Source organism: Ammospiza caudacuta, chromosome 4 (genome assembly GCF_027887145.1).
Source record: "Ammospiza caudacuta isolate bAmmCau1 chromosome 4, bAmmCau1.pri, whole genome shotgun sequence".
NCBI lineage: Eukaryota > Metazoa > Chordata > Aves > Passeriformes > Passerellidae > Ammospiza > Ammospiza caudacuta.
The window spans coordinates 25274125-25297107 of NC_080596.1; the positions used below are offsets into that span (position 1 = coordinate 25274125).

At 48.3% G+C, this 22983-nt stretch overlaps 1 protein-coding gene across 1 annotated transcript; it reads left to right on the forward strand.

The window, feature by feature from the left end:
* The first annotated feature begins 15013 nt into the window (after positions 1–15013).
* Positions 15014–22783, forward strand: EREG (epiregulin). The gene is made up of 5 exons (XM_058804194.1): positions 15014–15130; positions 20495–20578; positions 20725–20848; positions 21413–21559; positions 22423–22783. Exons 1-5 carry the CDS (start codon positions 15085–15087, stop codon positions 22481–22483), a joined length of 462 nt encoding a protein of 153 aa, XP_058660177.1. The 5' UTR covers positions 15014–15084; the 3' UTR covers positions 22484–22783.
* The last annotated feature ends 200 nt before the right edge of the window (positions 22784–22983 follow it).

Sequence of the window (22983 nt, forward strand, 5' to 3'; positions counted from 1 at the left end):
AAGTGTTAGAGAGCAGACAATGTGCATGATAAATAATCTGAAGGATTCCGATTCAGTCAGCTCCAGCCTTGTCAGAGGCAGGGTCTTCATAGCCCTGCTGATTTCAGTGAATGCTGGCACGGAACCCAGAGCTGGCTGCTCCCTGGTCTGTGTGTCACAGAGCTCTGGTGTGGCTGCTCTTACCTGTCCTGAGCCTTGCTTGGAGAAGGGAAACGCCTGTAGAGGTCCCTATTGTACTGCAAATCCAGGAAACCGCTTGGGACTCCTCCTTTATGACCCAGTTGAGGAACAAAGGCAAAAAAGTGCAGGTACTCATTAAAATCTCAGTGTAAGTAGTCATTAATTATCATGACAGCAATAAAATCTTGTACTGTGACTAGACTTGGGGCTGCTCCTACTCTCCCTGAACTGAGTGGAAGGGAGAGCAGGTTCTGTGAGCAGCAGACCTGGCCGAGCTGGAGGAGGTGTGGATGAGAGGGGACTGTTCACTGGGCTGCTCTGCGAGCTCTGCTACTCCGGGCCCTTTGGCTCTTGGCTGTGCAGGGAAGAGCTCCCTCCCTCTCTGTGGCTGCCAGGGTTGGGAGCTGGGGCACAGGCTGGGTTTGGTTGAGAGCAGGGTTTGACTTGGTATAAAGCCCATGGCCTGTGGGTAAGCAAGCCTCTAAATGAGAGGTTGCTTGAGTCAAATTAAAATTCTAATTCCGTTTTTCATAAGTATAAACATAAAAATAGCCCATGAGACACAGTTTCAACAGACAAATTAGGGTTAAAACTGCTCTAAATGCTTATTCTCTGGAGCAGTTTGGGATGAGCTGAACTTGGTAGTTGAGGTATGTCTTGCATAGCCATTCTGGGGGAATTTTCCATTTGATGATTTGGGGGTTTTGCCCCATTGTGGAATTAGGGCCATCTGTGAATGGTCACCTGCCTTAGCTCTGGGCTCAGTTTTCTAGTTCATAAAAAGGTTAAAGGTACCCAAAGGCGAGGTTTTGATTCCATGTCTAAGGCCAAGTCACTTAAATGCTAATTTTTAATCAAAACTTCTTGTTGAATTTATCTGGTTGGTATTGGCAAGGAAGTTTCCTTGTATAGATTCCCCAGTGCCATTTCTTTGCCTTTCTATGAAGGTGTTTTGTCCTTTAATAAGCAGAAACACAGTTTACTGCATTTTCAATACCTGATATTCAAATGCCAGCTGTGTTTCCTGGCTAGGACTGAGCAAAATGTGGCATGGCAGCATTGCCCCTGTTATGCTCTTTGCATAAATCTGTTATGCTCTTTGCCCTTTTTATAATTGTTATTCAGGGTTTTTGGGGGGCACAGGGAATGCAAGAACCTTCCTTTTTCCTCCTTCTCCAAGGCTGTTGTGCAGAGAGGCCTCTCCACAGCTCCCTCTGGCAAACAGCACAGCCAGGCTCGAGACACCAGAGGACAGGGCTGAGCTTTGCAGGAATGTCTGAGTAACTTGGGCAAAGCTAATTTGTTTGACATCACTTCAGTACGTAAGGCTGTCTGTTTGTGTCCCATTGTTATGGCAAATCCCGCGATGGATGGAATTTTATTGACTCGTGCTGGCTGCTCGGCAGAGCCCGGCAGCGGGTTTGGCCGGAAGCACTGTTCCTGGAGCTGCCTTAATAGGTGCCAACACTGAATTCAGGGGCTGTGTGGCAATGTAGGGGGATAGAATATAAGAAAATAGGGTAGAAAGTAATTTTACCCCTAAGGAGTTGCAGCTGGGCTAATTAGCAAAGACCAGGAGCAGGCCTGACTTTAACAGGCCACAGCTGTAACCAGTGAGAAGAAGAGTCTATAAAAGAGTGGGGTGGCTGGTTGAGAAGGGAATTGGAGTAAGGTGGTCACTTTGTGAAGAAGAAAGAGTCAGTGCTCTGAGGAGCAGCCCATGAGAAAGCACCAAGAAGGTCTGAAACTTTTGTGATAAGGAGACAACAGTATGGAACCCCTGCAGTAAGATGACCACACAGCCACAGCGGGGCCTCGCAGGGAGCTGTGGCAGCCTCGCCACAGGGAGGACCCGAGCGCTTCTCCTGAGTGCATCCCTGGTCTGCCGCCTCTGGGCAGGATGAGTCAGGAACACGGGCTGGGAGAGGGACCTTCGCTTATAGGCCGTGCCAGAACATGCAAGATGGGGCTGACAATTTTCTGCTTTTCCTCATATTTTTAAGTGGCTAGGGCATTGCATGTTCATGGGCGTTTCTTGGAGGGATGCTCTTCCGACAGGCAAACTCAATGAGGGCCTCCAAGTGACCTTGTCTGTGTGATTCTTGGAAACTCAGCATCTCAGGTACCAAGTTTTTGGGTGCAAGTCTATGTAGTTCTGACACAGTAGTTCAGGAGCTTAATCTGCCTTGTGTCTCAGGATGGATGACTGCTACACTGCCCTTTCAGGTCGTCCAGGTTTGCCAAAGCAAACCAATGCCCTGGAACACAGGCAGGACTCCCAAGGAGCTGAAAGAGGAAATTCTCCTGCCCTTTCCCCTTGCCTTGTTAATGCTTCTCTTGACTTTGGTGTCGTGTTCACAACATGTCTTGTGCAAATAGATATGAAAGTTCTCCCTCAGGCACTTCTCAGCCGTCTCCTGAATTCCTTTCTCCATCACTAACAACGTTTTCCATCAAGATTACAGCAGGAAAAAAATGTTCTCTATGGGCTAGGTGCTCCCCTTTGCATGAAAAGTGTGTGCAGGAGCCAAGAAACACCCGGAGTTTCTTCCTGATTGTTCCCAGAAAGAATGGAGAGTGACGCAGTGGAAGGGCACGACCTTACACCAACACACACACTCCAAGACCTGCACAGAAGTGTCCATGACCTCAGCACGACAGTGAGGAATTTGGGGTGCCCTGACCCAGTTGGGTGTCCCCTTGCATTCCTCCCTGACCTTTTCCTTCTGGCCCAGCAGAGTTCCTTTCAGGGTCATCCTTCCTGGTCTACCCAAAAGAGGTGCCTCCCAGGCAGGAGGAGGTGTCCTTGTGTAATTCAGGTGCCACATCCAAACTTGCAGCCTGAAAGGACTTCAAAAGGTTTGTAAAGGTGATTCCTAGTAAGGGTTGGTTTGATTCCTTTTTAAACAATGAAGCATTTGTGAAATGTACTGGTGGAATGGCTCCACTGAAGGCTTTTCAAGACAATCATAAAGTAGGGCTCTGTGATTTTCCCAGTCAGTTCTGGCCTAACTCCAAGCCCTGCTGCAGGCTGTAATAAAGCATTTGTTGCCTTCAGAGGGTGCAGACTCAGGCTACTTGCACTGCCTTCAGTCTACAGGTATTTAGGTGTTTATGACTTTTGAGTGCTGTGGGATTCTTAAAAATTCCTATTTGTTTGTGGTGATTTCTTGAGTGAGAAGCACCATGATAATCAAGAACAAGGTGAGAGATACAAGCCAAGATGACAACAGTAAGACAACAGTAACAGCATGTACTCTGAATGCTACTTGAAGGTTAGAAACCCTGGGTGCGGGAGGAAACTCAGGGGCACTTGGTCCCAGTGTGTGTGTGTACATAGGCACATTTTGGGTAAAGCCTCTTCAAGTCCTGGTCTGCCACGAGGTTTCTGGGGACTGTGCATTGTCCATAATTTCAGTGAATTGAAGTGAGACTGTTTCTGTCAATACAAGTAGTCCTGTGTATGTGCATTGAAAGAAAACATGACACAGATGGGAAACTAGTTCCCTTTGTCTTCCAAACATTGGAGTACATTTGTTTAGGATTGTGCATTGCTTCATTATTTGCACATCCTTCCTTCAGCACTTAAGCTGTGTGCTGAATTCCTATTATGCCAAAGGATATTTTCTGTGATCAGTGTCCAGGTGACATGGAAAAGCATGGTCAAATATTGACCGGAAGTGCTCTCTATGTGTCTGATAAAAAATCTCAGACTTTAATGTGCATACCATACCTTGTGCTGATGAGGAGCTGAGGCTCTGCCCTAGTAGATATCAGGTGCTTCTGTAATGTTGAACAAGTTAGTCTTTATTTCTCATAAGAATAATCTTTGTTGACCCAGAGCTTGGGTTCATGCAGATCAGTACATATGCAGAAAGCCCTGCAGAAAGCATTCCGTTGTCCTTCAAAGAACTCGGGGAAACCCAAATCCCACCACTGTGGGGTAGAGTTGGAGCCCCTGTGCCCCCTGCCCTGTCGTTCCTGTGGCCCATGGAAGGTTTGGAGTGGGGGGCTCTGCCCTGGCACAGGGGGCAGGTCCGTATGCAAAAGGTGCAGATCAGGGCCTGCTCAATCTTCTTATTCTGCACCAGAGCTTTTGTCCAGCCCTATCCACACTGAAATTCCCCTAGGGTCTATGGTCCTGTGCAGAATGCAAAAATGATAATTGATAGAAATTAAAATTAATATAAATAAGACAAATTACACTTCCATGTGATTTAATGCAAGCCACTGCCAGAGAAGTACAAGCAGAGCTTTCCACATATCACCAAGAGTGAGATGGTGCAAAAGCAGCTTGATCTGCTTCAGGTGGCCTGTTAGTTCAGAGGCTGGACTGAATGTGGTTCCTATCTCTTGTAAAGCAAGAAGCTAGCTGGGCGCCAGGTAGGAGCAAACACGGATTTAGCCAGTGCTAAGGGTGAGCAAAGGGAATAGCATGGATTGCTGGGCTGAGCCTGCCGTGCAGAGGTTCTGACCTGTCCTGGAGGAAGGACACCCAGGGGACAGCAGTCATGGCATGAGAATATAATGACCTGATGGTTTTCCACACCTGAATTTCTCTCTGTGGTCACATTTAACTTTGCCTTCTGCAGTATGGATCAGGACTGCAGCATCAGCAAGAGGAGCCTGGGAGGCAGCAGTGCTGCTCTGGCTCAGCATCCACAGAAGAAGTGATCCATGAGAAGGGCAGGAGTGGAGCACAGGGACAGAGGTAGGAGTCCCTACCTCTGCACGTGTTAGATAAGTTGCAGACCCTGTGCTTGCCTCCCTGCTGCCATCACACAAATATCCAGATAACTACAAGGATGCCACGGGGATGAAAGTGTTACAGCCTTTGGAGGTAGTTCAGAGATGCTGGGGCATGGTAAACCAGCACTTAGTCCATACCTAACATTTTGCATCTGTAGATGAAAATGCAGCTTTGCTCCCAGTGTGACCTCTGGGGGAAGCAGACAATGTTGCAGTAGCCAGCTGAAATTATCCAGCTGAAATGATCCAAAGCCTCCCTCGGCCTGTCACGCCACAGAGAAAGCGGAGCCTTCTCTGCCTCTGCTTTTGCTCCTTGCCTCTTTCAGCCCTGCCATCCATAAACAACTGGGGGGAGTTTCGGGTGTTACTAATTTTAATAAAGTGGTTTTAGGAATGTTTTGCCTCTCCAGAGCTTTCATAACATACAGTAATAGAGGCTTTTGGCAGGAGCAGTAAAGCCAATTGCTCCCACCCTCCCTTAGCATGTGGTAAGCTGTGTGTGTCCTGGCAGCCACGTGACTGAAAGTCGGAGCACAGTGCAGCACCTGGGAAACTGGGAATGCCCTTGTGGAACACACAGGCTGCCTGTCCTGCACACAAGCACCAACCTGTGCTCTCCTACACTTGCTGGGCCCACGACCTCTGCCAACTGGCGCACTTCTCTGGAACTGCTTATTTTGGAGATGATGGGGACTGTTCTGTCACTGGGGATGCACATCCTTGCACCATGTTTTACTCTAAGCCTTAATTTTCTTTGCTTTTGAGGGCTTGCATCAGACTGTCAGGCACTATTGAACAGAGGCATTTGTGTTTATCTGCCTACCTGGTGAGGGGAAGGTAAGCAATCTTTATGCTTCAAATGCCTCTCATATCTCCCCAAGGGCATTTAGTTATCTGGCTCCTTGGCTGTAGGTACACTTGTAGTGGGTGTAAGTTACAGCTTCCTCCTGCTCTATCTGCAAAGCAATCTGGATCCCAGCTGAGTTCATAGTGCAGTATGAAGTGATATACCTTAGAACAAGTGGGGTCAGGACTTGACATTGCTTCCTTTGCCCCTTGTTTTAAATAAAACCAGTTCCTGATGATTTCCTTTCCAGTGAACGTCTATTGCAGGTGCGGCTGTTGCTGTCCCAGTGGTGCTAATGATGGGTTAAAGGGGTGTAACACAGGCCTGACATTTGCAGGTGACAGTAGGGATGTCACCAGAGCAGTCTGTGCCACTCACAGGAGCAGAGAAGAAAATGGTGTCCCTCTGGGAAGGTTTTGGGAACGCCACTGAGGTTATGCTGGGAATCAGACTGAAATGAGACTGGTTCTGGTTTTTTCTGGCTTGTGACATAGCATTAAAAGTCTTGTCCTTTTAGCCAAAGTCAGGGGGAAGTAGCTGAATGCTTTGCTGGCATCTGATCTGATGCTACCATGATTGTAGCCTGGAGTTACAGTTCTTCAAGGTGCTTGTTTTTGTAGCTGGGGATGTCCTGTCAGACTTCTTGGCATCAGCATACTCCCAGTAGTGGGTTGTTCACATGCGAATGAGTGGTGACTAAACTTGGTGCTTCTGCTTCTACACCAAGAGTTCAAGTAGTTCTTGCTCTTCTGTTTTCTTCCAAGCTGGAGCTTCCCTCTGCATGAAAGCAATTCCTCCATCCCTCAGAGCTGGCTACCCAGTTTGTCAAATATGAGCCAACCAGGAGAGGTGTGCCTTGCTTTTAATAAAGTATTTGACTGACAGGGAACTTTGAGCTTCTCTCTAGCTCTGCTAGGAGGTTCTGTCCTGAGATGCACTGCCAAAACAAAAGAGTTAGGTGTTATGATTCTTTTTGAAAGCTATATTTGGATTTACTGCAGAAAATTTACAGATTAGAGACAGGTATCTAATTATTGACCATCAAAAAAACCCATTTTGCAACACTGAAGAAACTCACAAGAAAATTTAGGTTTTTCTCTGTGTGTCACTTTCTTTGTTTAGCTGGAATGGATTGTTTATATGAAAGAAAAAGAACCCCTACCTTGAGGTAAAATGTAGCAGCAAGCATTCCACCAGTGTAACTCCTGGCTTTCTCTACCTGAGTGAGAGCTACACAGCATAAGCCTGTGGGAAATAATGCCAACAGTAATGTATCATTCCTTTGACTTAAAATTCCCCAGAAAGCGCTCTCCAAGTGCACCAGCTCTACAAACAACTTGTAGAAGCCACGAGGTAGAAGTCCTGGTATGTACCATGAGAGGCAATGCGTGGTCAGTAGGGGTTGTGCAACGTTACCAGTGAAGCCATAGGGGAGAGAGGCAGACTCGCTGCAGACAGGCATGCATCAGCAGCTGAGGGGCTTCTGACAGGATATTTACAAATGGGTGATATCCTGTTTATGGGAGCCATGTAAACAATCGAAGGCCGTTGCCCAGGGGCTCCACTGTTACTCAGACGTGCGTAAAAGGCAGTTCTGACATGAGCAGCGCAGCGGGTGCTGCGATGGTGTGGCACGGCCATCAAAGCTGCTGTGCTGTAATTAAACATGCTCAGCAATGCACAGCACGTTGCATAAGGTGCAGTGTGAGATGCTGGGAAAGGGCTTGCAGAGAGACCTCTGGTTTAGTTTAGTTAACCTGTGCGCCCTTTAAAGTGGCTGCTTTGGAAAGATGGGTAATGAGCTTTGTGTACTGTAGCTCTTCCTGGAAATCTCTCTCCTGGTTCACAAAGGGGACTGTTACGGGAACAAAACGAGGGGGAAGGGTTGAGGAGGCAGGGTGGAGACAGAAGAGCAGAGCTGTGTTCTGGACAGGCTCTCAGGTCTGGCATGTTTCACCTGAGACAGACCTTCTGTGCTGGCTTAATGGGCTTCAGGCTGATGTCAGGCTGCTTGTGTGATGGATTTGGAGGTTTAGACAGGGAGGCTTAATCTGGGTGTGGAGCTGGAAAGGGAGTGTGTGATGCTTGAGGGGGTGACCTCGGCTGTAGGCACGCTGCAACTCAGAGGCCAAAAGTGTCTCATCCTGAGCATCTGATGTGCAGCCTCACAAAAAAGGGGTTCTCAGGGATGTCTGTTGAAAATCCTCTAGAGGAACTATTGTTGTTCAGAAGCTTAATGAGGTTCAGAGACCAAATTTGTGGTTGGCAGCCTTGGCCAATTCATCCTTCTTCCCTAGCCCTTCATTTCCTCTCTGAAGGACACAGACCCTGCCTGCAGGAGAATCAATCAAGAACTGCCAGCCATAGCTCAGTGCTGTTGCTAATTTAATAGCATCACTGATCTAATTGAGCCCAGCCCTGGCCTTTGTCCTGTCCCACTTGATTTACACGCATGCGCTCCCGGTGTCATAAAGGAAATCTCCTGCCTCTCTTAAATAACACTAAGCTGCAGGAACGAGGACGAGGGGGTGGATGTGTAGATACCACATCAAGGAGTTATGTGGGAAGTGGCACAGTCAACCACTGCCACCTCCCCCCCAGGACATCCCATGGCAGATTCCTGCCTTGTCCTATCTCCTACTTGCACCTCAAACAACCAGCACCCCCTGTACGCGTGGATGGAGAGACAGACAAGTTCCCTGGGGCTGGGGCCTTCGCCTCCACTTGGCCTTTGGGCAAACCCAGAGCTCCTTGCTGAGAGAGCAGAGAAACATGCAGGCACTGAACACCTTTTATTTTGCTTTTTGGTGTGGGAGGAATCCAGGCTGCACTCTTGAGATAGGTTGGAAAACAGCCAGCTCTGACCAGAGAACTGGGGTCTGTCTCCTTTCCTGGTAGCTGACAGCAGCCTGACCTGCATAAATGAGAGAAAAAATCAGCACTGTAGGCAGATGTTTCCACCTGTGCAGGAGCTCTCCCTGCCCTTCTCAGCCCCACAGAGGCCTACAGTCCTTCCCTGTGGCTTCCAGTCAGTACCCAGTTGGTTAATCCGTTTCTTCTGTGTGTAACCTAGGAACGGTGTCCAGGGAGACTTGGATACCTGAGATGATGTTCAGACCATTGATGGGAGGAGAGGGTGACTAGATGATTTCACGTAGTCTTGGTCATTCCCAAACCAAACCCCAGAGGTTTCCACATACCATGTGACTCCTGGACTCTCAAGAGTTGGTGGTATTGAATTCATTGGAGATCAAAGAATATGGATTTTATAGCAGTTTGAGCCCAGTGAGGGAAAACACCGAATGGAAATGTCTTGTTGGGTGTTGCTATGTCAAGGTATTCCTGATCAGCTTCTTTCCCTTCTACCTGCATCTGCCCGCAGGCAGAGAGCATAATATCCAGCCTGGCTCCCAGCTGATGTGAGCTGGAGGGATTATTTTTGCTGGAGTTGTAGGAGATCTTCATTGGGGGCCACAGTGTCCTAGTTTGAAACATGACTACAGCAATGATTTGGGCACCTGTGTTTATGGGCTCCCTAGGGCAGATTGTCTCATCACCTCTGCATGACAACAGCCGGCACAATAAAGGCCTGATCCTCACAGCCTTTTTTTTTTTTCCTTTTTGTTTTTTTTTTTTTTTTTTGTCACTTCAGTAACAGTAATGATTAACAGTAATTATCAGAACAGTAGTGGGAGTGTCCCATAATGCTAGTGGATGGGGGAATTCCAATAAGTGCATCTGCTACAGTGCTTAGTGCTGGTTACCAGGCCAAACAAATACACCAGAGACCTGTGGCTCTTTCCTAGATTTGGTTTCTGGAACATGTGCTGGCTGAGCTGGTTTCAGGTGGATTGCTATTTACTCCATCATCCTTAATGACACATTGCTTCTGCCAGGGTGCCCCAGCTCCCGTGTGCATGGCTGGCGTGCAGGTGACAGTCACTGCTGTGCTGCAGCCAAAACGTGGAGTCTGTGGACAGCTGAAGTGCCAGTGGTGGAGCAGGGCCTGGGGTGAGTCACAGCTCGGTGCTGCTTTGGATTCAGCAGGCCCAGCGCAGGCAGGGAACAGCCTGCTAGTCAGCCCTTCCTCTGCTCATATATGCTTGAGGTCTAACAGCAAAATATTTATCAAGGGCCAAAATAAACTTGCCAAAGGGATTGAAGCCAATGCAGCTGAGGCCTGTGACAGCCAGGCTTCCCAGATGGAGCAGTGAAGAGTCAGGGTCTCTACTTATGGTGTGTGTGCAGCACATATTGCTCAGGCTTTAGCACAGGCCTTAGAGGCTGGTGCTGTGTTTCAGCAGGTGTGCGCTTCTCATTGACAGTGTCTTCCTCTTGTCTTCCCCAGGCTGGCACCAGCTGTCCTGATAGGAGGTGCAGGAGAGGCATGGAAGGTCGAGATGGAGAGCCCACAGCTAGGAGAGACTGCTGTGCAGATAACCTGAGAGCAGCTGGTGAGTTCCCTGTTGCAGTGGGCTTGCTATCATTTCACTGTCCTGAGGGGGATGTCCGTCTCTGGGCAGAGCCATCGGGTGGGTGGGCCATGTGGTCATCCACCAGGGGCATCCTGCCATGTAGGAATTTCATTTCTACTGGCCACTGATCAGAGGCATGAATGATGCTCCCCTGTGTGCACATGGTGACTTGTCAGAGAAGGCAGTCTTCACCTCTGCATGTGTTCTGCCTCTCAGTGGTTAATCCTTGTCCTGGAGAACAAGAAATTCTGTGGAAGAGATGACTTAATAAACTCAAAAGAGCTGCTGATGGACAGAACAGTACACAGGACTCATGGGTAAGGGGCTGGTGTTCTCCCAGCTTGCTTGCTCCCCTTTGTTTCAGGCTTTGTTCTTCTATTATTCTGTTCTATGTAATTGTTGTAAACAGTTCAGCCAAAACAAGGAGAAACAATTAATATATATAGGGACAGTGATATGGGGGGGACTTGGCTTGATACCACTCTCAGCAAGGGCATGGGTTTGTTTATCACCAAGTAAAGGCAGAAACCATGGAAAGACTCCACAAATTAGAAAGGCTTCAACCCCTCAGAGGCTAAGAAATCACTCAGCATGGAGCACTGGGCTGTAATTAGGAAAGGGAAATCACCAGCTGAGCATTAAGAAGCTCTTGCTGTCCGTGAGATGTGTTGAGGCATTTAGGATTTGCCCAGGGGAGAGTAATGGCAAAGTCATACAAGCCAGGAGAATGAAGTTTTAAAAACTGCCCTTTAGGGAGGAATGCAGCATGAACTGGGAGACCTGTCTCCCTTTTCAATGCCATCTTCTGAGATGGATGAGAATTAGCTGCTTGGGTGTTTTTTTTCCTTTCTTTTTTAAATTGCTGGTTAATGCTGACCCAAGAAGTTGGTAAAGAAGTCAGTGAATTTGGGGAATTGTTCTTTATTTTTAATAGCACAACATCTTAGTTGTCCGGTAACTTTGACCTTGTGCTGTGTTTACAGGAAGAGGCATTGGCCACTTTCAGCCCTGGGTGCAGAATTTGAACTCTCATAGTTTATAGGAGAGAGTGGTTGTTTAATTCATCCCTTGCATTCACGGCAAATTTGAATCTGACCTTTAAACGGAGTAATTTGGCTCAAGGTTTTTCTCTACTCCATTTCCTCCAGCCAGTTGCGTCTACGTATTCCAGTTAAAAATACTTTCCCTTCTTAGGGCATTTGTCCTAAGGGCATGTTCCCATGAGTCTCGAGATTTTTACCATTTATGATTTTCACAAAATCATGGAACCTTTTGGGTTGGAAAGGCTCTCTAAGATCACTGAGTCCAACCATTCCCCCCAGCACTGCAAAGCTCACCGCTGAAGAGTGATTTCAATTGCACATCTACTTGCCTTTTATATCCCTTTGGGAACTTTATATTAACCTTGTATAGTTCAAATGAAAGTGCTGTCAAGATTGAAGTGCATTCCAGTTGATGTCTGACCTTCTGAGAGTATTTCTTGAGCATCTCTCATTTTGTGCAATGAAAGCTTGCTCTATGTAAGTCTGCTAACAGATGTACTGACTTGTGCACTCATGCTGTTTGAAAAATTCTGGATGATTTTCCCAAGAATTTACAAAATTGCTGCTCTTTGTTACTTTGTGTGGAACAGTGGTGAGTGCATCAGTGCAAGGCTAGGAATGATTTTCTTTCCATTGCAAAAGTACTTTCTAGCAAGAAAATATGTTGATTCTGCAAATTTGTCTTGTTTTCAGGAGATGAAACCGAGGCAGATCCATGCCCACAGCAGCAATGCATAAAACCAGGTACAAACCCTACAGAAGGCAGCTAAAGTAAGTGGTACAGACACTCACCATGTATGGTTTTAAGTATGTAAAAACGCACAGATAAAGTTTTTACATTTTAAATTGCTGTGAACACATGTATTCTTCTACAGCGAGTCACCACAGAAAAATATACATTTCATCTGTGTTTTTTCCTCTTTAAATCAAAAAGGGCATGTTGTTCATAGAAAGCGCAGTGCCTCATCACTGATGGATACACTGACAGACAACGCTCAGTCAGTACCCGGGAAATGATCACTGCTGTGAATCTGCTGCTCTGTCCCAGAGGGGGAGGTGAATGCTTGAGACATAGCAAGAACTGAGACAAGCTGAAACAAGGACTTCAGCTGAGCCTCTGTACTTTGTAAAGAGAGATTTCTTTTAAAGGTGGTTATTAAGGCAGTGCAAGGTAATAAAAGCAAGCAACTCTTTCGCACAAATTCTTGAGGTACTTCCTCATATCCTTGTTACACTTGGTAAAGAAAAAAATCCCCAAATGTCAAAGCATTCAGGGGTGGTGAATGCACCCCACACTGGTGGGGTGCCAAAGGGCACAGATCCTGGGGTGCCTTGCCCTGGGTGTGGCAGTTCACCCCGGCAGGAATTGAGGCCAGCATCAGCGGCGATGCACCCGTGATGCTCTGTTGCCCAACCAGCGCTGCCTCCCAGCATTGCACAGACTTGTCGCTCCTACTGGCACCTGTGGGATGCAACGAGCCTGCCTTACAATGACCCCATTGATGCTGCAAGGCCTCTTGGAAAACTGGCTCTTAAGGTGCGTGCCAGCCTTACCCCAGGAGGCATCCTCCACGTGGAGGAGGGGAAAGCCGCACGCGGGGATGCTGGATGCGAAATCAGGCGCTGTGAAACAAAGCACATTACAGAAAGGTGGGACAAAGATGTGTCCGTGATACTTGTTTTCCACATATTCAGATCTGAAAGAGGAAATTCCAATGAATTGCTCCAATTGTGTCAGCGTTACTTGGTATCTGGGTACCGGTACAGGACTATAATTAAATGTTGCCCTTCAGAGGATAAATCATGCAGGAATTTAAGGGTAAAATTAATTATAAAGTGGAAGTTCTTTTGTGATGCTGCTTTTTAAGACATCTGTAAGCCCACACACAGAAACAGGTTGCTAATAATTGCAATTCCTTCCTTTACTCATTATGATCCCTGAAAGAGCAGACAATAAAATCCTTAATAAGGGGGAACAGCACAAATTAAGGAAGCAACAAAAACAGTCATGCGGCATCAAAAAAGACACCATCTACATGGCATGACTCATTAGAGGGGAAAAAAGGGGACTTAGAAAAAGATTCCAACTGTATCATGAACCACTTGCTGGGGAGGGCATCCTTCTAAATGCTACTTTCACACTGAGCTTTATTACTTTATCTTGCCAACTCTCATACCACTTAGGTAATTAATAAGTGGTGCTGACACACAATTCTGTAGCAACACACTGCCTTTTTTCACTTCAGCATCTCCATGCCACTGTAGACCTAAGAAAATGATCCGAAAATAAGGAGTATTATTAGTTAGTACCAGATCTATTGCAACCCCCTGAATGAATGTCTTCACTCCTTAGAACTGCATTCTGAACACAGAGTTGTGAAATATGGAATTCTGCAGTGTCCAGTATGTCTGGATTCTGCAGTATCTGCAGTATATCTTCTACAGTTACCTCTCTTCAATACTAGTATCAATAACTGCTTATAAAACAGAGAAACTAGGGACACTTGAGTTACCAGCTGGTGCAGTGCAGCCCAGTGTCAATTCTCGGATTCCTTTCAATGTGAGATAGGCTTATCAGTGCCACAATAAACTGGGTATCGATGTGCCTTTATGGAGAGCGGTAAGGCAGGGAAAGATGATTTCTCCTTTAAAAGGAAAAGGAGTAAACCATCATTGCTCTCAGCAGCTTGTTGAGATGAAACACACTTCACATTTTAGGCAAATGCATGCAGTAGGGATTTGGTGGATGGGATCCCTCGCTCATCTGATGGTGGGATGTAACTGCTGAATGAGGTTTTGCCTAATATAGCAACAGAGTGCGTGGGCTTCAACAGGATGCTTGAAAGGAATTTTTTAAAAAGTAGCTGTTGGCTGCTCTTTCAAGGATCTTATAACTGATAGAGATGTTGCTTCCAGGAACTGCCTGGGCTGTGGTGAGCCAGGGGCTTGAGGGGGAACATGGCATACACATCCCCTGAGCTCAAGACCATTGTGGCCAGCCCAGGTGCCAGGTGAGGTGCTGGCATTCCTGGTACCTGTGCTGTAACCTAATAAGCCATTTCTGCCCCTAGCTCCAGGATTCCCTGGCAGCTGCTGAGGGTCACTTCAGAAATGCCAGGAGGTGGGAGATTCGCCCAGCAAGTTCCCAGCTGCCCACCCTGGGGTGTTTCCCAACCCTTGGTTTAGGCACAGGTGCTGTTCATGGCAATGCAATGGCCCAGTGGTCCCTTGTGTGCTGGCAGGGGCTACCTGGGCAGCTGGCTCTGGGTCTGCAGGGCCTCTTTCCATTGAACATCACGTGGATGGATGCTTTGAAAGCAAGCAGAGGCAGCGGTCCTGAGGTTGTGCCGTAGGCATCCACAGCCCCGGGAAGTCAGCGCATGGGCTAGACTGCTCAGAGGGCTCGGGTAATTTTACGGCCCCAGGTACTATTTGCAGTGCTACTTGCTGGAACCAGGGACACCTAATGTACCCGGGCACCAGCCGACGGCTGGAGTGGGCAGAGCTGCCCCCTGCTCCGGGCAAATGGCTGGGACAAACCGGGCCGGGGGTGCTGTCGCTGCCCACTGTCGGGGCACGGCCCGCGGGCAGAGCAGGGGGCGGCCGGGGGCGGGGGGCAGGAAGCGCCGAGGCCGAGCCGAGCCGCCGGGCCCCGCCTCTGCGTGGGCACATAAAACTGCTGCCGGCCGGTCGGGCGATTGCACACCGCTGCGCCGCTCCTGCCGCCGCCGCCTCCTTTCCTGCCGCCTCCTTTCCTGCCGCCTCCTCTGCTCCCCGGGCACCGAGGGCGATGGACGCCGGCTGCCTGTGGGCCCGCAGCCTGCTGCTCTTCCTCGGTAAGCGGCGAGGTCCCCGTTCCCGCGGGCAAGGGCTGGGAGGGCATCGGGTGCTGCGTCCTGGGGCATTCTCTGGCTGCTGGAATATCTGCGTCAGAACATAACGTTCAGGTTGCCTTCAGGTGAGGCTGATGGGTTTCTCTCCGAGATGAAGTCCCGGGCACTGACAGGTGTACCCGGGTGGATTGTATGAGCTGAGGAGTGGAGCACACAGCACACTTTGTGGTGTGTTCTTACAGGATGTTTTGTTGCTTATGCGATGCCCAGGTGTGTCCTGTGACTGAGTGAAGGTGGACATTCTTTCCCTTCTCACCAGCTCTGCTCTCAGTGCAGTCTTTTCCCTTTCACCTTAACCTGTCCTGTTTGTAACCTGGTCCTGCTGCCTTCTCCCGGGCCATGCTCTGGGTGAGTTCAGTGGGTGAATCCTCACAGCAGCAGAGACTTCCTGATCATAACAAAACAGGTTGTGGCCTCCTTCTGCTTGACACTTCTCCACCTCCTCGCTGTGAGTGTGTTACTCCATTGTATGACATAAGCTACCTGAAAGTCTTAAGTGAACACGTGTATCCTTAGAGCATCAAGAGTCCTGGGGCCTGGGTGTGCTGTGATGCAAGAGCTGATCCTTGTCACACACCTTCATGGGGTGCTGGCAGTGACAGGTGATGACTGCTGAGAGCTGACCCTGCTGGGCAACTTGAGCTCTGTGGGCAGCAGGTCCTGAGACCTGGCACACTCACACCTTGCTTTAATAACAAAGCATGTTCTTGCATTCAGGATGTTGGGCTCGAGGTCATAGTTGATGGACAAACTCAGTTCTCAACACTTCTCTTTTGGGACAGATGTTTTCCTCACCTTCTGAGCCCACTGCAGTATGAGCTTGTGTCTTTCCTCTTAGCTGGGTCTTTCCATAACAATTGATGGAGCGGGTGCTGCACAGCATCTCACTTGTCAGGACAGCAGGCTAAACGTCTTGTAGTCTGTGAGTCAGCCGTGCTTTGCACAAAAATGACACTGGTAGGAACTGGTATGTCTTCATGGATCTATATATGAATTTCTTTGTTTCCGGGGCAGGCACAACATCTAATAGTAAGGGATGGGTTAGTCATAGCTAGGTGCCATCATAACAACTGCTATGAGCACTTTACTGCCTTCCCCTCCCAGGGCAGGACTGTAAGCAGAACTTGATGCTTCTGGGAAGACTGGAACTGGTGTTATGCCAGACTGGAGGAGGTTCCCTGCTGAATGGCTGAAGCCCTACTGAAGTGACAGTCTCCTTGCCAGGTTCATTTCCTGGCTATTGTGGGCTTGGAGACAGCAGCAAGGGAGTGGTGAGATAGAGATGTCTCTCACTCCTAAGGGGACACGGTGCTATGCCAGCCACATGTGGATGTGGTGATGGTGGGGACAAGCTGGGGACCTGCCTTTTGTGGGACTTGTTGCAGGAGCCTCGGCACTGATCCCCTTGTGCTCCCTGTAATGCCCACTCAGAGGGGAAGGCAGGAGTTGGACCTCGGACTCACTGGACAGTTCCAGGACCTGCTGTCCTTATGTTTTCCTGTGTCACATTCTTCTGGCTCTCAGCAAACTGGCTCAGCATAAAGACTGCTGCATCTGAGGATGGGGCAAGTGTTAGTGGCCGATGTGTCTGGCTGAAAGTCATAAGGGATTGCTGCTTTTGTGGCATAGGGACCTCACCCCCATGCAGGAGTTGGGAAGCAGTGTGGCTGAGGCACAGGGGCAGCACCTGAGTAAGATCAGTGGTGTGCAGGTCTCCAGAGGGATGGGAGCACTACTGGGATGATGGGGTGCACATGACTGCATTATCTCTGCCCAAGGGTAAGTCCTGGCACGATGCTGAAGATGATCCTCTGGGCCTGTAGCAGTTTTGGAGCACCAGTCTTCCCATGATAGACTGGTGTTTCCAGGGCTGCCTTAGAGCTGCTGTGACCTGATCCTGGACATCCACAGCTGTGAGTCTGTGGCTCTGGAATTAAACAGTGGTAGTAGGGATGCTCACAAAGCCAGTGGGACAGACTGGGTAGCTTCCATGTTCCCGCTTAGTTTGCCCTAAGAAGACAGAAGACAGTTAAGACATCCCCTGGATGTCCAAAATCAAGTGGTAGGGATGCAGCTTGGTCTGTCTTTGCAGTTAAAAAGGGCTGAGATCTTTCAGGTGTGTGTCGCCTGGGCACCTCTGCTTTGGAAGTGCAGCCCATGGGGAGGGTATAGGTGCTGCTGCTGTGGCAGAGAGACCATAGAGATGCCAAATGGGAGGTAGCACCATTCAGGTGAATTAGTACAGGACTGGCAATCTCAGTGACAGACAAAGGCAACTCAAATAATGATTGAGCTCTCAGAAACTTGACAGTTCCCCAAGTGTAAATCCTCCACAGAGCAGTCCTCAGTTGAGTGTATCTTGCCTGTGCATCCTTCATCCTTAGCAGTCATCCTGCCACTGGAAACTACAGCTGGCTCACAGTGGGCAAACTGATGATTAAGCCTTGTAGGTAATCTCTGATGGAGGTTGCAGGAAGTGAAGGCATTTGGTCACTGGCCCTTATTTTCCTTTCTTCCCTCATGGAAGGACAAGTAAGCAGCAGCATTATTCCTGTTCCAGTGAGTGCTGTCAGTGTGAACCTTGCAGGAATACCTGTGAAGCTGGATGGGATTATGATGTAGGAATACAACTTGTAACACTCACATTACTGCAAGACACAGATGAAAATCCACCACCTAATTACTCTTATCTTGTACCCTGTGTTTACTTAATGAACAGTGAAGGAATAAAAATATAACCTCTCCCAGGTGCTGTGTTTAGTATGCATCATCTGATAAATATCCTGGGAAAGGCTCTCCTTTGCCAGTGCTGTGTGCGGATCCCTTATCCTCCCGGTGATGTCAGAGGGGAAATATGTGCACGGGGGAAAGGGCAAAACAGAGCAGTGCAGAACAGGAAGAACTTTGCCCAAAAGCAGCAAATACTGCTGGGTGTCAGCAAATATCCACACCTGCAGTCCAGCCTTTCCGGCCCTGGAGTCTGCAGTCAGGTGAAGGAGGCACCTGCACATGGCTGGGACTGGGAAAGCCCTTGGGCAGTGTTGGAGGAGGAGGTTATTTTTAATTTGTGCCCCATAGATGTCTGAGTTGTAGCCTTTAACTGGAAAGCCATGCTCCTTTCTGGAGCCAAGAGGAGAACTAACCTGTCTCTTCCATGGATCTTTTGGTTGGAGTTTTCTTAGATATGAAAGCCAGGTTCTGCTAAGTCTCCAACTGAGAACTCCAGCTTAAAAAGCAGATGCTGGGGTTATGCCCAGGTCAAGGAAGTGAGCAAACTGTGACAGAAATGTGTAGGCTGCATGAGATCCTCAGCTGGCTTAATCCATCTGCTTGACAAGTGGGTATCTCAGATACCTCTGGCAGGTGTAGCCTTGACTTTTTTTCATTTCTGTCCTTAATTCTTTCTGTGACATGATGTGTCCTTAGTCGGACACTGCTGTCTTGTACCATAGCTCCTCCCTTACAAGGGAGCAGCTTAGTCCATGGAGCACTCCTCAAATGTCCCCCTAGTCCCTGGGAAGAAGAACTGGCTCGCTAAATCTTTTTCCAGCATCTTTTGGGACCCCACATCCCTGGGCTGCCTGTCTGATAGCTGGTGACTCTCCTTTCACACACTTGAACTTATGTTTTAGCAACTCAGATGGGCCTCACAGAAATGTTAAACTGCTGCTGCTGAGGCAATCTACTCCGAGCACACTGCTACTTAAAAAAAGAAAATCCCACCCTGAAAGTAAACTTGCATGTCCTGCCCCATTGGAGGGAAAGGCAGGTCCTGCTGAGTCATGCCAGTAGGCATAGGAGTCTCCAGCTGGTATAGGTGCTGGCATCATGGACCTGTTACTGTTGCTCTGGCTCTGAGGGACCTGGGCTTTGTTCTTTCTTCTAGAGCTTGGTGGAAATCTGGTTTATTAACTTTGCAGAGGGAGGTAAGAAGGCGGAATGATGTTTTTAAAAATGCAAACACAGGAAGAAGCCCCATCCCTCTTAGATATTCCTGCTGCTTTGGTGTGTAGCTGGAATGAAGGATAAAGGAAGCCTACCTATCACCCAGAAGTAGATGAGGTGCCGGAAACCCATAAATTACCACTGCTAGATTTAACCCTGAGATGTAATGACACTTTCTAATAACTGGAGTTGAATTAGAATGATCGGGAAATTATGGAGGCACACTCCCTCCATTAGACATGCATGACCTGACAAGTTAATAGAGGCAAACAGCCCAAAGACACAAATTACAGACTTCCGTGGAATGGGGCTGATGACTAAGCAGTTCATGAGCAGGTTAATTTGTGACCACAGCAGGAGTTTTAGCCAGGTGGATTTCATGGCCAGCCGGGTCAGACATTCACTATTCCTCATGGACTCACTGTAAAACTACAGGCACCTGGGCTGGCTTTCCAATCCTGCTTGCAAATGTTTATTTAACTACTGGAATAGCTGAAAGCTGTGCCTGTTTCTTCTGGTGTTCTGCTAGGTAACAGTGGCCCAGGGTCATAAAGTGGTCAGTAACCTCTCCAAGCCCATGGGCAGATGAGGAGTGTTTGGTATCTCATGTTAGTGGCTTTGCAAGCGGGCCTTTCAGCAAGGAACTTGCAAAGGAGTGTCAGTGCAGGAACTGTCCAGCCCTTCAGCTGTCTTCAGCAAGGAGAGGGCTGAGCAAGTTATTTGCTGGTAAAGAGCAGCTTTTGTGTTAAGCCTACCCGGAGCAGTTTGTGGTCTCTGAAGCCAGTGGTGGGGTGCTGAGCCTGGCTCAGCACTGACCTGGTGTGCTGAGTCACCAGCTGCACTGACTTGCAGATTCCTAGGAAATTCTCTTCCTGTGGGCTGTTGTGAGTCAAGGATATCTTGATTTTGATCAGCAAAAGGACTCCTCCTGTGATGAGTGCTGGACTGTCATGCCTAATTGTGGAAGCCTGGCTATTGCCCTTGCACAGGTGGCATGCCAGACCAGTCAGAAACCTAACACAATCATCAAATGGCCTAATTCCTGCCTCTCCCCATAATCTCTCCAAGCCTGTTCCTGCCCAGTTTCACTCACAGTGTGGGCGAGAGGTGGTCACAGACACCAGGTTTCTGTTGAATCTTTTTGTTCTGCCTTATAAGTTTGCATTTAAGAGATGTTTCTTTCGGCTGCTTTATATAATGTAGGCAGCACATCACTCAGACCTGTAGTTTTTCAGCTTTCAACTACAGGTCTTTCCTACCATGATGAGAAGCTTCTGTTCTTCTTGCATTAATTACTACAGCAGCTTAAACAATTAACTCAAAATGCATCTAGTTTTGACTGTTGTTTTTATTGTCTTTTAGGTTACCTATTGCAAGCAGTCCTGGGCACAACAGTGATCCCGTTATGTGGGCCTGGTGAAATGGAGAACTGCACAACAGCACTCAGTAAGTACTTCACAGCTCTGTGTAAATACCAGGCCTTTGGTTCCCATCTTCCTTGGGCTGGCAGCCTCACTGAGGTGCCCTTGGGAGTCATTTTTCTCTGAGCAGCATTGCCCACATCCTGAGGCGCTAACAAAATATCTTTGCAGTCCAGACAGAGAACAGCCCACGTGTGGCCCAAGTTGGGATAACAAGATGCAAGCCTGAAATGAAGGACTACTGCTTCCATGGGCAGTGTGTGTACATCATGGACTTGGATGAGCACTACTGCAGGTATGGACAGGCCCCACTCATCCTGCAGGTCTCCCTGGGGTGGGCTTTGAGGTGGACTTTGCTCTGGCTGCCATTGACACTTAGCTGAAACAGCAATCCAGCCAAGTATTAAATGCTCACAAGAAAGTGAAGAGGAGCACCACGTCTGTAATGCTCAGCTGCATTTAAAGCAGTGTTAAGCACATGTGCTGCCTCCAGTGATCTCTGTGAGAGTCTCAGACACCTGAAATTAGTGACCAACCCAGCTTAGACTTGGGACATTCTTTCTGATGTGCTTCCCTGTCCATTTGTATTTATACTAGTATGAGATCCAGAGCTCAGGCACAGCACCAAGGTCTCTCCTTTGATCCAACCTATGAAATAAAGATGCTTTAGGCATTTTTAGGGGTATTGCTCATTTACCTGAACAATTTGCAGTCGTCTCTAGGGCCACGTGGCCTTGAGTTACATCAGTTTAAGTGTTTGGTCCCTGAGGAAACAGCTGGCCAGCAACCTGGGATGCTCTGTGAGCTGCTGAGGTGTAACTCCTGTGCCACATGTGTGACTATGCCTCTGTCCCCTCAGGTGTGACGTGGGTTTCTCAGGGGTGCGCTGCGTGCACTCGGAGCTGGTGCAGCAGCCCCTCAGCAAGGAGTACGTGGCGCTGACCGTCATCGTGGTCCTGCTCTTCCTCGGTGCCCTCTCCCTCGCCGCCTACTACGTCTGCAGAAGGTGAGACTTGTGCTCCTGGTGGCTCAGGAGGCTGGCTAGCTGGGGGTGGCAGGCATCCTCTGAGCCCCCCGTGTAGCCTGGAGCAGCTCACTCTCTGGGCAGTTGCACACACAGCCCTGCTCAGCTGCGCCTGAGGCGCTCAGGGCAGGCAGCGTGCTGGCAGTGTGGCACAGGCCAGGCTGCAGGCCAGGCAGCAGCACTCCCAGTGCCTGTTCACCCTCACTCTGGGGCTCTGTAGGCTGGTTCCTATCTGGCTTAGAGGGTGTGTTGAGCTCAAGGAGAGAGCAGACAGGGAGTAGGGAAATTCTAGTTCTTTCATTGGTAATGCCATTCCCTCAGACATCAGGGGCAGAAGAGCAGTTGAATTTCTATTAGCTGATTTGTTGATCTGGTAGGTTATTGTGAGTGTGACATCATGAGCACTATCTTATCAGCTTTACTATGGGGGACAATACTCTTCTCCATGAACAGATCCAAAGCAGCAAGAATCCTTCTCCAGCCTAAAAACTAATGGTAAGCATTTGTCAGAGAGCTGAGGAGATGGAACAAGTCCAGAAGGAGAGCTCAGCTTCCCAGATCTGGTAGGCAGCTAGATGGTAACCAGCAGGATTTCTCAAAGACAAGCCTAGTACCAGCAGGAAGACTTTAATGCAGATGCGGAATTGTCAGTGAAGAGTTGAGAAAGGAGACTGCATTTAAGTGAAGTCAGACCTGGAAATGAGCACAGACAGAGAGAGCCCAGCTGCTAGAGATTTTAAACAAATGTGAGGAGCTGGTACAGCTTTTTTCCTTTGCCCCTACTCCCCATCACTCCCCAAAAGCAACTGGCTTTCCAGAACTGACATTTCTGTCTTCTACTCCAGGTACCGCAGCAAGAGGAGACAGACAAACGCCAGTGAATACAAGGAAGTTGGTGCCCTATAGGAGAAGCTGTGGCTTCCTGCAGTGTTCAGTTCATCTGGATGGACTCACCACCTACACGTCTATTTAAATGTTATTTTTGTTAATAATATTTACAATATTTATAACCTTTAAAAAATTTCAATTGTTTGGTGATTCAATAAGCATAGGTCAAGCATTTTATGTTCAGTGTTTTATTTTTTTATTAAATATTTCCTAAAGGGAATCCCACCTAGGTGGTTCTTTGGGATAGAGATATATTTTTATAAAAACTCATCTTCTTGCTCTGGAGAGAAGAATTTTATATTTATTCTTGTGAATATACTCAAAGCAATTGTATTCCTTGAAATAAAACTTCTAGACAAAGCCAAAATGTCTGCTGATTCCAGCGAGTGGTGGTGGATGGAGTTACTTCTAGCTGGCTGACCCTTGCTGGGCATGTTCCCCAGGGCTCAGTCCTGGGACCGGTCCTGTTCCATATCTTCATCAACAAATCCCCATGAAAGGAAGGATATTGAGAGCCT

Excerpts from the sequence above, each read along its gene's own strand:
- EREG (XM_058804194.1), top strand. The coding sequence starts at position 15,085 with ATGGACGCCGGCTGCCTGTGGGCCCGCAGCCTGCTGCTCTTCCTCG. Across the intron at positions 20,849-21,412 it reads TTGGATGAGCACTACTGCAG|GTGTGACGTGGGTTTCTCAG; the intron begins GTATGGACAGGC and ends CTGTCCCCTCAG. Across the intron at positions 21,560-22,422 it reads GCCTACTACGTCTGCAGAAG|GTACCGCAGCAAGAGGAGAC; the intron begins GTGAGACTTGTG and ends CTTCTACTCCAG.